The sequence below is a fragment of the Aulostomus chinensis genome, chromosome 17, assembly GCF_037954235.1.
Source record: "Aulostomus chinensis isolate RoL2024-O1b breed Wild chromosome 17, RoL_Achi_v1.0, whole genome shotgun sequence".
NCBI classification, from domain to species: Eukaryota; Metazoa; Chordata; class Actinopteri; order Syngnathiformes; family Aulostomidae; genus Aulostomus; species Aulostomus chinensis.
Genome location: NC_141336.1, coordinates 7,080,340 through 7,093,010, shown reverse-complemented (window position 1 = coordinate 7,093,010; position 12,671 = coordinate 7,080,340). Strand labels below are relative to the sequence as shown.

General features: G+C 40.3%; 1 protein-coding gene across 1 annotated transcript in view; it reads right to left on the bottom strand.

The window, feature by feature from the left end:
- Positions 1 to 11,882, bottom strand: part of prkd1 (protein kinase D1) — a 65,711-nt gene extending 53,829 nt beyond the window's left edge. Inside the window, exons 1-2 of the mRNA XM_086182555.1 lie at positions 11,331 to 11,882; positions 1,590 to 1,728 (exon numbers count right to left, since the gene is read on the bottom strand). Of these exons, the coding sequence (XP_086038681.1) occupies positions 1,590 to 1,728; positions 11,331 to 11,540 (349 nt within the window). The 5' untranslated portion in view covers positions 11,541 to 11,882. The remainder of the gene's footprint in view (positions 1 to 1,589; positions 1,729 to 11,330) is intronic.
- Between the last annotated feature and the right edge of the window lie 789 nt (positions 11,883 to 12,671).

Here is a 12,671-nt window from a genome sequence, read left to right as displayed (position 1 = left end):
CATCAATACTAATGATCACAACATAAAAGGTTTACCTTAAGCAAGATATTCAATGTTTATCTTGCAACCAGGCATTTACCTAAGTTGCCAAAAGTCCATTGAATAGCCTTTTAGTTATAGTATTTTAGACCCCCCCAATAAACCCATAAGAGGGATTTAAAAAAATGACATGATATAATTAGAGGAATGTCACTGTCACTGACTTAAAAATAGGAATGAAAAAAATCAACTGACCTCAGAAACACAGTGGAAAAACCTTCAATATCAATAACAACACAGAGGAGCACACACATACACATACACAGACACACACACTCACACACACACACATACACACACACTGCGGTGACAGAGAGGTAGGACGTTGGGAGCCAGTGATGTCAGGCTGTTAGCAAAGAGGCGTGTGAACACCTGAGTCCTTAGATGAATGGTGGCTGCACAGATGGCAGCATCATGATGCACATCTGGGCTCCGGCGAGGACAAATGTGTTTACATTAATTTCCAGACCAGTTGGTTGCACATTGCCCAGAAGAGGAGAGTTATTTTTGGCTTTTTTGTATTTTCATTCAGAAATGACACATAAAACAGCTCTCAATTTGGGGATTTTGGCCTTTCTTGTTTTTTTTTTAACATGGATTCTTTGACCCTAATGATAAAAAGATCCAAAATACATCTTAAAAATTTTCTTTCTCTCTGCAGATGTTTGTATAATCCAGATGAAACTGATCTAAAATAAATTAATAAAGTGTTCATAATTTTGCAGCTAAGTACCTCATAAAGCATCCAATTAGTGATGCGCAACCACCCAACCCAAAGTATCTCAATTGTCAGGAACCAGTTTTATCACCAGAAACCCACCTGAAAATTTTCAGACATCTCGATGTGAACATAGTTTTGTCACCAGAACCAAGGCTGTAAATGTCCCAACATATCGTTTCTAGCTCACAATTAGGTATGAATGAAATACAAATAATATTACTTTTTTAAGTAGGAACTAGGAACAGTGAATAAGTACACCCTGCAGGACAGACTCTGGCAGATCCTCTCTATGGTTCTGATCCTACTGCTGTGTGCTCTTTGTCCCTCCCCATAGCTAAGATGAGGCTAAATATAATTTTATTGTTTTTAAAGCAAAACAAAAACTCTTCAATCAAGGCATGAACTCTGTCCCTCTCCCTTTTGTGCACTAGGAGCAGACATGAGGTGTGTCTAAATGTGCCATGTCAGAGTTTTCTTTTGTGATCCATGTTTTGCTCATCACATTGATCATCTAAAAATATGGCAAATTAGCAGCCTTTGCTAAGAGGTCCCTTTTCTGGATGAATAAAATTTTGGAATAAAGCTTTATGACATTAAATCTTTTGGGAGATTTATCCCATGGCTCAACCTCACTTGAAGTTCAGCATGACTGAAACCAATTAGACAAACAAGATGGCTCTCACCTAGTTGTCAGGACCCAACATCCAAAAACTAATCAGGTCAGAAATGCTTCTGACAAAATAAAATTTGCATTTGATTTGTCCAATAATCTCACTTTTCATTGCAGTCAACAGTCCCTCCCTCTACTGTTGACTTCGGACCATCCTACCTGACAGCACAGCTTCCACCAAGTCTCCCTCCTGGATCTGGGAGGTGGAGCGCAACAGCTGCAGTAAGTTGTCTGAGCTCTGGTCATGACGGAAGAGCAGGATCTTCTCATACATCCCGTAGAATCCACACTCTGGTAACTGATGAAGACAGAGACACACTGCATCAAGAGGATGCCACAGACAGGAAGTCAGGAAATGTTTACACATCAAAGAATTACAACCAAATAGCAAACACATGAAACTGTGTGTTTGTAATAATAATAATAATAATAATAATAATAATGGTCATACATTTTATTTAAGGTGCCTTTCAGGGCACTCAAGGTCAACTCACAAGCAATGGTAAAAAGGATACAACATTATAAATGCAATGATGCATGAATCTGCAATGTAATGTAGAAATAAAATCAGAACTATGAAATGGTAGGTAACAAATTAAAGTGAGTAGGCAAGTTGCAAAAGGTGGATTTTTGAATGGGATTTGAAGATGGATAATGAGTTAATGTTTCTGATGTCAGGGGAAGGGAGTTCCAGAGGTGGGGGGCAGAGTGGTTGAAGGGTCTGGATCCCATGGTGGACAGACAGGCAGAGGGCACAGTGAAGCCCATGGAGGAGGCTGACCTGAGTGTCTGGGAAGGAGTGTTGATGTGGGGTTATGTTTGTAAATCTTCCAATTTTTTTTTTTTTCATTTGATGTCAATTGTCATCTACAACAAAAAAATCTGGGGTTTTCAAATATTGGAGGGACAAAAGCATACATTTGACAATGTCTTTTGAACAATTTATGATAAGGGGTTCTCAAATTTTCATGATATATTTTTAGGATTCATTGATTGATGATCGAAATAATCTTCAGATTAGTTGATGATTGAAATATTTTTTTGTTACAGCCCTAGTTCATTCTTTTCTCTCTGTCTCAAGAACAACTCATAAATATCAAAAATAATTGCCCTTTCCCCTGTTGTTTTAGCGAACTAATGTTTGGAACTGATGCACTTGTAAAGGCCAACCTTATTGGACAAATATTAAGTGCTCTGCCATGCTGCAAGTCATGAGAGAGAGTCTCATGTAGCACACAAAAGCTGTGTCTCACTTTGACAAGTGATACAAATTATCCCTCACTTTTTGTTCATGACACTTCCTGTCTCTGTCTTGGTCAACATGTTTGAGGGCGTGATCATCTAGTTTTAGTAAACTTTAATAAGGTCATGTTTTGTTTGGCATTTGTCAGTAGATTACACAAAAACTAGGAGGGTATTTTCATCGGACTTGGTGTAGGGGTGTCAGACTGGGGAAGGACAAATTTATTAAATATTGGGGCAGAGCAGTCTAATCACCAACTGGTAGCAATAGGGAATTTCATGTTTGAACAGATTCATGTCATATTTGGTCAGAAACACCTGAAGATCTTGGTGATGGATTGCTGTGAAGAATGTGAGTTTTGTGAGTGGCTAGGTGGCCAATTTTGATATTTCAATCATAAAGCAGGAAACAGTTGTAACTGGAGTCCTGACCTAAAGACCTTTACAAGCTGAATTTAAGTCACAGTCATAGCGCCATCTAGTGATGGCAGGAAGTAAGCCCGGTTGAACAAACATTTGTTCTTCATCCAGATCACATTGTGTTTTCTTCAGTGGTGATCAGCAACACTGAGTGTATGTTCTCTGGTGCCACCTCTCATACTAGGCACAGGAAGTGAAATTACTCTATCGTGTGGCATTTGTCTGCTCCCTCATGCAAAATAACTTATCAGGTTTCACCTTCCTCTTGCTTTATGGAATAGACACACTACAAAGGGACCACTCATCGCTGCTTGCAGCTCTATTCAGGACTTGTATTGGTGGAGGTGGGCACTCACTTAAGTGTTTTTTTTAATTTTACACAGGGTTTGGCTGAGGTTGCAGTGGTGGCGCTGCAGTTGCAATTATTGCTGAATGAACTGTCAAGGGTTTTCATGTATGCTATGGGGGGGTGAGGAGGGTGGGGGTAGGGGGTGTTGATTTCAACAACAGTTGGAAGGGTAAAAAGATGAGGAGATGATGACAGAAAGATGGAGCTATGCTTCACTCATCAGACCTTCACCTCTCTTGCTCTCTCTTATTCTCTGTCTCTTTTCCTCTTCACTCATCCCTCTCAACATCCTTGACAATAGTCTTCATAGCTACGCGCATGTGATTTTGTCACCATAGCAGCTGAGTCTTGTTGTCATGGCAGCGAGAACTCAAGGCCAATTGCGCTCTATCCCTCTTTTACCTCCCTTTGGATCAGTTTATTAGTCTATACTAGATGTACTGTGTCAAACTGAATCCCTGCAAGGCATTATGGGTACTGGAGTCTCGCTGAGCAGAAGCTCAGTGGATCTGAAAAACATCTTCTGTATTAAACAGGTTGATGTATCATTTTGAGAGCCTCAGTGGTGACATCACTCCCTGTCTCCATCACATCCTGTGACTTAGTAAAATACAGCATTTCATAGTTGACTGCAGAAACCTCAGAGGTACATGTATAGTACTGGGCATTAAAAGAAAACTGTTGATCATTTCCTGAACTTAAAAATCATCAAACATGGCACACTGTCAGGAGAGAGGGGCATCATCATCACAAGGACAGATTATGCTCTATGATGTGTGTCTTCTCATGTTCATTTCTTTACCCATGGGTTACAGTCAGCATTACATTTTCAGAAAGATGAAGATCACAGTCATCACCTTGTCAACCAAGAGAGGAATGTTATGACAATACTGATATACATTACTTTTACCAATCTATTGTCATGAGATTCAAAGGAACACGCCAACTTTCAGAAACTTCTCTCACTGTCTATTGTTCCTCGAACAAGGCAAGAAGGCTCTCTAAAATATCTAATTTAATCTCATTTCATGACTTATGTATATAGCTAGTTCATAGCTGGATGCATATTATAATTCTTCCTAAACTGTACATACCTCATCATTCTACATTGACAATTAAATCTGCATTTTACTGCTAGTTGAGCGTCTGGTTAGATCCTACTGTAACATGCAACATGGCTCAGGGGTCAGGCGGCATGGCTCAGGGGTAGAGTGGCTGTCGAGCAACCGAAGGGTCGCTGGTTCGATCCTTAACCCTGCTGACCATGTCAAAGTGTCCTTGAGCAAGATACAGGACTCATAATTGCTCCTTGATGCCTTGCATGGCAGCCTTCACCAATGTGTGTGTGAATGGGTGAATGAGATGACACTGTAAAGCGCTTTGAGTGCCACTAAAGTAGAAAAGTGCTATATAAAACTGAGTCCATTTACCATGCATTTCATTGTCTCAGTGCTTGTTCTCTGTACAATGACAATCAAATTGAATCTAATCTAAGGTATTTTCTAACTCAAATTATTTAAATTGACAGTCTTTGGTATTTTTAATCATTAGTAAATGATTTTTAACACGAGTTGCACATGTACACCTGCTACAAAAATGTACAGTACATGTGATGGGGAATCAAGTTTATATTAATAAATTTATAATAGTTTTGTGCTCTGCCTCTGTCCTTTTAATAGGTTGATGAGTGTGTTCCAGTGGTAAAGAGATGTCTTGACCAACTACTTCAGAGCAATCTGAAGTAGTTCTTGAATGCCTGTTAGCCTTTGTTCCTTAGTTATTTAATTATTTACTAAATATTGGTAGTAAAAAGTTATTCCATGAGAGGTCTCCCTCTTCACTGGCGTAATGGTTCATAACAGTACATTGCATTAAGCAGTTGTTGGTTTCATTGATTTGCGATTCACATGCAATAATATTCATCAGAATCCAAGATGTGAAGTCTTTCTTTTTTTTTTTTGATAGAGGCCCATGGGCCCCTGATTAAGAATCACCCAGGCTGGGACTCTATTACACACTACATTCCCCAGCCTGAATGACTGCCCCAGCCCTGCCATAAGGTATGCAAACAGGCAAATAAATTACTTAAGTTTGTAACGTTATTAATTGGTGGTGACATGCATGAGTACGTCGCTCAGAATGCAAATCTCCAAATGAGTTTAAAACATGTTTATTTAAAATGGCAAGACATTATAATTTTATAATCAGAGTCATAGTCTCAACTACTTTCCTAACAAAATTACTAAGTAATGATTGGATGGCGCATCCTAAAAGCCTCATTAACTTTGGCGAACAAAACCAATAGACAACCTATAGAAGAGCGAATTCCATTGCTTCTCATGGCTTGACTTTGTAAGAGAAGATCAGGAGGAAAAAGAAATTACATTTGTTGGGTGAAGAATCAATTTCACTCTAGATTTTCACAAAAGCCCTTGAAAGAACAAGCCAAGCTGATGACCATCAGGCTGGATTGCAACCTCATACCTTTTTTTAATTTCTCTGAAATACAAAGGTAGCCTACAAGCTAGAATATACTTGCTTTGGAGTGAGTAATAGCCTCAGCCTTTGTGCTTTCCAAAAAACTTACAGCAGCCTAATTCTTGCTATGACATGACCTCCCTCCTCAATATGTTTTAATCAGAAATATGTCATTATAATTAAATCAAATTCTCTCAGAATGTTTCATTTAGTCTGGAAATCTTGTTTTTACTGAAGCTGTTTGATTGGGTAATTCTTTATGTGATTTCTGATTCAATGTCAGATGTCCTGACCATTATGCGGTTACAATATGCCTAGAGCATGTCTCACCAATCACTGGCTGCCTTGACTTCAGTAAAAATGTGGCACTTTAATTTACATGTGTGTTTTATTTCAGTTCCATCAGCTAGACACTAATTTTCAGCAGAGGATTGGGGACACATGAGGGTCTCTGAGGTTCTTCCATTTTTAAAAAAATCAAAAAATGATTTCCTATCATCTTTTTAACAGATGTTGTCCATAAATTTTCTGATAATTACATGGTAATTTTTGCAAACTTATTGCTAATTTTCAGGTGACAGAAATCTGAATAGACTCAATACATGAAAACAGGAGATGAAAGAGATCTTTCTCTCTCTTTCACACACAAACTCAAATAAACATACACATACACACACACACAACAAAAAAACACGTTTTCCTCTCTTTCTGTGTGTGTGTGTGTGTGTGTGTGTGTGTGTGTGTGTGCGAGTGAGTCTGTGTCATAATGGCCATAATCGCAGGAGGACACTTCACAGCCGCAATCATCATCAGTTGCCAAGCAACAGGAAGAACCTGCTACACACAGAAACACAGTTTTATTATTACTGCTAGGTGTGTGTGTGTGTGTATGGGGGGGGGGGGGGGGAGGAGGGACGTTGAATGGCAGTGTCATTAAAACAAATTCATCACTTCATCCACTCTCGTGTCTCCTGGAAATGAAGCCAGAATATTGTGTTTTCCACGATGAAACAACTGTCTTGAGCTGTAAAAGGCAGCACGAAGTACCACTAGCATGAACAAAACATCATATCCTGACTCCATTCCAGACTAATACACAGGAATCTTATATTTTTCTACATGTCAGAGGAAATATTGCATTTTTATTTACTTAAACCCTTCCTTTTATAATCTGACTTCCTGCTCTGGGGTTCAGGTTTCTATTTGACTGCAGGCCATACACTGTATATTGGTTACGAATTGAATTATCTGGAAAAAAAAAAAGGATCCAACTTATCAGGCTGCATCTAACAATTATTTTTATCATATAGTAATCTGCTGATTTTTTCAACTTTTGAAAAATTAAAGAAAATGTGAAAAATAACAAGTCTATGTGGAGTTTGCATGTTCTCCCTGTGCCTGCGTGCGTTCTCTCCGGATACTATGGCTTCTTCCCACAGTCTAAAGATATCAAGAGGGGACGAGGCTAATTGAATACTCTAAATTGACCGTAGGTATGACTGTGAATGCGAATGGTTGTTTGTCTATATGTGTTGGCCCTGCGATGGACTGGTAAACCATCTAGGCTCCAGCCCCTCGTGACCCTTAACAGGATAAGCGGAAGAAAATGCATGCATGTATAAATAAAGAGATAATCAGCAGTTACTTTTTTATCAGCCTGGAGTTGCAAATGCCCCCACAGTTGCTTAGTGATTTGAATCAGACGCAAAATCAAACAAATTATTCCTTCATGGGTGTTTTCTACCATAATCTCAAATCCCATGTGACAATCCCTCATTTATTTAACAAATATATGACAAGACATGAGCCTATACTAACATAATTCCCAAGCAAATCTCAAGATTCATCAATATGGACATGAGCCGAGGCTAGGTCTGAGATCATGTGTGCACATTTTCAACTCAGCTTTACATAGCGTGCAGCACACTACACCTGGTGGAGTCATGACACCATTCTGTCAGTCACCTAAAAACAAAATGCCAAATATTCATTTAAAAAAATTTAACAAATGAATATATAGCTTATCACAGGGACACAGGTTCATTCATAAAGTATGAGAATATTAAACTTCACACACACCCTTACCCAAACATAACCAGAACCTCAGAAATTTGGATTTGCTGCATAAGGACTATCATTGGTCCCAATGAGGACTTGGGGTGCTGATAATGTTAGTTTTTATAGCTCCAGAACATGTCCAATATGTAACAAAAGCCACGTAAACATAAACCACAAACACATACTCAGACACCTGTTTTTACACACACACACACACACACACACACACACACACACACACACACACACACACACACAGTTATCTCTTTTAATCAGTTCATGTGTCGCTATTTGAAGTGTTAAGTGTTGCATGTTGTGAGTGAAGTCACACACCTAAAACAGGTGTCAAGGTGACCTGCTGTATATTTCTAATAAACACTTTAATCACAACCTGTATGTGTGTGTTTGTGTGCGTGTGTTTGTGCATGTGTCGATCCTTAGCGACCTCAGTAGCAGAATGAGGCGTGTGACGTTCAGGTGTAAAGGAAAATGAGGTGATTTTCACCTGAAATGAGATGATTAGTGAAGCTGAACCCAGATAATGGACGTGTGTGTGTGTATGTGTTTCATAAGAGGCATATTATATACTTTCATACCAAAGTTTTGCGTGGCTTGATTCCATTCAAAGTAAAACTGACATATAGGAAAAAATAAGACAATGAAAATACATACAAATGTAGACTTTAATGGCACAAATTACAAGTTGCAAAGGACAACATTTTTACCTCCCTTCTCACTCTTGCTGCACCTAACTATATAGGGTCAGAGTTGGAACAGCAGTAATTAGACTAACAATTCATGCTGTATATTTCATTGCCATACATTCTATGATCGACCTGTCAAGGGGTGTACTATCCCAGCTGCCTCTCCCCTGAAGGCAGCTGGGATAGGCTCCAGCCCCCCCCCCCCCCCCCCCAACAGGATAAGTGGTAGAAAATGGATGGATGGACATTTTTTGTGATGTTAGCACGAACTAGCACACCAGCACTGTCAGGCTCCTCTCCCTTGAAACTGTCTCCTGGTTTCAGTCTGGGATGCAGACACCCTTTCTACATTTAAGAGTAGACTTAAGACATTTGGGCTGGCTGAGGCTAGCCCTTAGATATCCTGCTATTGGCTTAGAATGCTGGAGATCTCCCATGATGCACTAGGCTTCTATCTCCTCCCCTCTGTCTTCCCTGTCCTCCTGTATTCATATGCATATACTATTTTCACCTCTTCCCCTGAGCCTTTGTTTTTCCCCTTTCCAGATCCCTGACTGCTGCTGCTGCTGGAGGAGGCCACAGACCTTAAAAGGGTCAAGCTGCCACCCTTAGTATCAGTATATTATGAGTACTACTTGTATTCATATCAGTATTCTCAATACTGTACAAGCATCAACATCAGCGTTGTGTTTGTATTGTATTTGCTAGCACATAATTGCTCATATTATGCTGAAATTGACTGCTTGAGTAACCTGTAAATGTTATTATCGGTAGCTTAGTTGTTATTGTTTGCTGTGTGTCCTTCATCCCCATCTCTCTCTCCGCTTATCTTTCTCTCTCCAGCCTGTTCACATTCCTGTCCATCATTCTCTCTCCCTTTCTCTCTCTTGATCTCTGTCCCTCTCTTTTCTTCTCTCTATATGTCTTTTTCATTATTTGTCTTTATCTTTGCCCCACTTTTCTGCTCTTTCCCCCCTCCCTAAAACAGATGGCATTTCCATCAAGTCTGGGTTTGCTTGTCATTCCTATCTGTTAAAAGGAAGGTTTTTATTCGTGAGTCTCAGATAACCCGTCTGGCAGAAAAGTTGTAACCTCTGCATGGCTTTTAGCCCTTTTTTGTTCTTTCAGTGTAGACCATCATAGAAAAGCTCAACTAATACTGACCTTCATCTTGCTTCTTTGTTGGTTAAACAGTATTTGAGATGGATAACGGAATGAACTCTTATGTCTCAGCCATATCTCCTCCTACCTGGTGAGTCCTGTGCTGTCCAGTCACTGACAACACAATTATAACATGTGATATCAACAAGTTAAATGCCATTGTCTCAGAGATCCTTAAAGGTTTGTCAGCCAACTCACTGGAATGTAAAATATTTTGAAGCAGCTAACAAAAATTTTATAACATTTTAAATATTTGCTTTCTGAAAGTTGTTGTCTCGTGCACCTTTGACATACTGTAATGAAAAAATATTCAAAGATTTATAGTTCCTACCCCAAAACAAAACATTCAAACACAAACGATGCATTTTTCCTCCAACACAAATTGCGACGCTTTATAGCCATCATACAGTAAAATTGTACAGAAGAATGAGGTGTAAAAACCGCACACCATAGGTCCATTTACTTACATAAAACCCACATGAGAAATTGTTCAGAAATCTTCTGCAATGTCATGTTGTGCTCGCATAGACAGCTTGCAAGCTTTGCACTGGCCAGGTCCCTCACCAACAGCAGCCTGACTTCAGCAAATCATTTCTCATTGACATTATAGATTTGGTGGTTGGTTCATAATCGTCACCTGTCCAGTGCTACATTCCTAGACTAGGGGTGTAAAACTGTCCTGTGTGAGCAGGTCAAAGAGGTTACTTTTTTTGTCATCAAGTGATAGTGAGTGTTACTATAGAAAGCATCATTGCCTGTGGCGCTTTGCATGATCCATACATGTCACTGATTGGATTTTCCTCTGTCCCTCTCTCATTAACACACAATGTTTGCGCAGCTATCCTTGTTAGGCCATTCCACTGACATACATTCATGTTGAACAGTCTTACCCGAGTCCTAATCCCTTCTCCTAGAGTTAACTAATTGATGCCTAACCCTACATTGTTTTGTGCTACAATAAGATGGTCTGTGTTGCCCTTGAGGACAAGGGGCCCTGATTAGGTTATTGTTTGTGTCACAAAAGGTCTCCAGCAGGTAACAAAAAACAAATACATACATTCACATATCAAAAATGTTTAAAAATAATACTTAGAGGGTGGACTGGATTACACACACACACACACACACACACACACATATATATATATATATAGTAAATATGGAACGCCTAGTGTGTGCAGAGTACCATCACTCCAACTTTGTATCTGATAGGTGGAGATATCATGTGACAATGGTCCCAGGTGAAACTTCCGGTTTAAAAACAGTTATAGTTAAGAGACTGAATTATTAAATCGGAATGACTTGTATTTTTGTTGTCATGGTAACGTTAACGCCATGTTAAGTGATGTAGAACAAAATACCTTAATTGTACGGAGTAAATGAGATGCAAAATTAAGTTTAAAGTGGGAATACTTAAGTCAAGTACATTAAGACAGCAGTATTTGCGTGAAAGTACTTGGAGCATGTCAACTTTCCGGGAGTTGTTACCTTCTGGTCGACGATGGAGCACGCCATCTCCCGGAGCTGGCTAAGGCTCAGCTCCGCGGCGTCCAGCAGCACCGGCTCCCGGCTCAGTCCGATCTGAATGTGAAAGGAGACTATACCGCCACCTCCTCCTCCTCCCCCGCTACCGGTAGTGTTTGTCCCCCCTGAGAACGGGAGCGGGCTGGGCGCACGGATAACCGGAGTCGCACTCATAGGAGCCTTTTCCCCGGTGGCCTCCAGCACTGCCGGCAAACACAGACAGGAACCACGATGGATGGTGACCACGGAGGAACCGATGAGGGATTAACGGCGAGTCCAGGTGGAGTAGCAACCGCTTTAGGATTCACACCGGGGCGCTCGGACACACGGAACTCCCCAAATAGCCAGAAGAGCGCAAACACGACAGTTAACCCAATTAAAACTATAAAACTAAATGTTACAACAGAGAAGCGACTAGAACACAGAGGGAAGTAGAGGAAACACAGTGACTACATGACTAAAGTGGGGAACCGCGTGGAGATTGGTGATGAAGGTGAGAGAGACACGGACGTCAACTGTGGCTAGAGAGAAAGGAGAGGGAGGGGGCGGTGGCGAGGGGAGGAAGCAAAGGAAACGAAAGTGAAGAGGAGACAAGAGAGCAAAGGATACAGAGGAGATGAATTAAGAGTAGCGGAAACAACAGAGGAGAGGATTTGACGGAAGAAACGATATAAACCATGCAGAGAAGGGGAGGAGAAGGAGACAGGAGATGATACGAAAGGACATTAGACAGAAGAAGGGTAGTGGAAAGGAAACGGCAAGAAAGGGGAGAGGGCATAAGAGAGGTAACAGTGGAGGAGAGGAAACGAACGAAGCAACAGGAGACAGGAAACGAGAGGAAATGAGAGAGATGAAGACACAAAAAAGGAAAGGAAACAAGGAGAGGAGACAACAGGGGGAGAAACAGGAGATGAAACTTTATAAGAGAGGAGATCATACGAGGAAGAGGAAGCTGGAGATGAGGAAATTAGATGGGGAACTTCCAGGACAGAACTGGGTGGTGACTGGTGCAGCAGCTTGATAAGTGCAGTCCTGGTGTTGTTGAGATGGTTTCTTCTTCTGACTCCATCACTCATAAAAACCTCACAAAAATTAAAAGTTGCATTTGTGTCTGTCACAATCATCTGATGAACACACAAGTCATATTAAGGATGACTTGAATTTCTCAAGTATTAATGACATCTTATGTTGAGTTCATCACGACATGATGTCAGTGGTCAACGTGAAATTGACGCTGATATTACTGCTCATCTTGATGCTAAACTTCGATCACAACCTGAATTAAAAATACATCTTAATATCTAA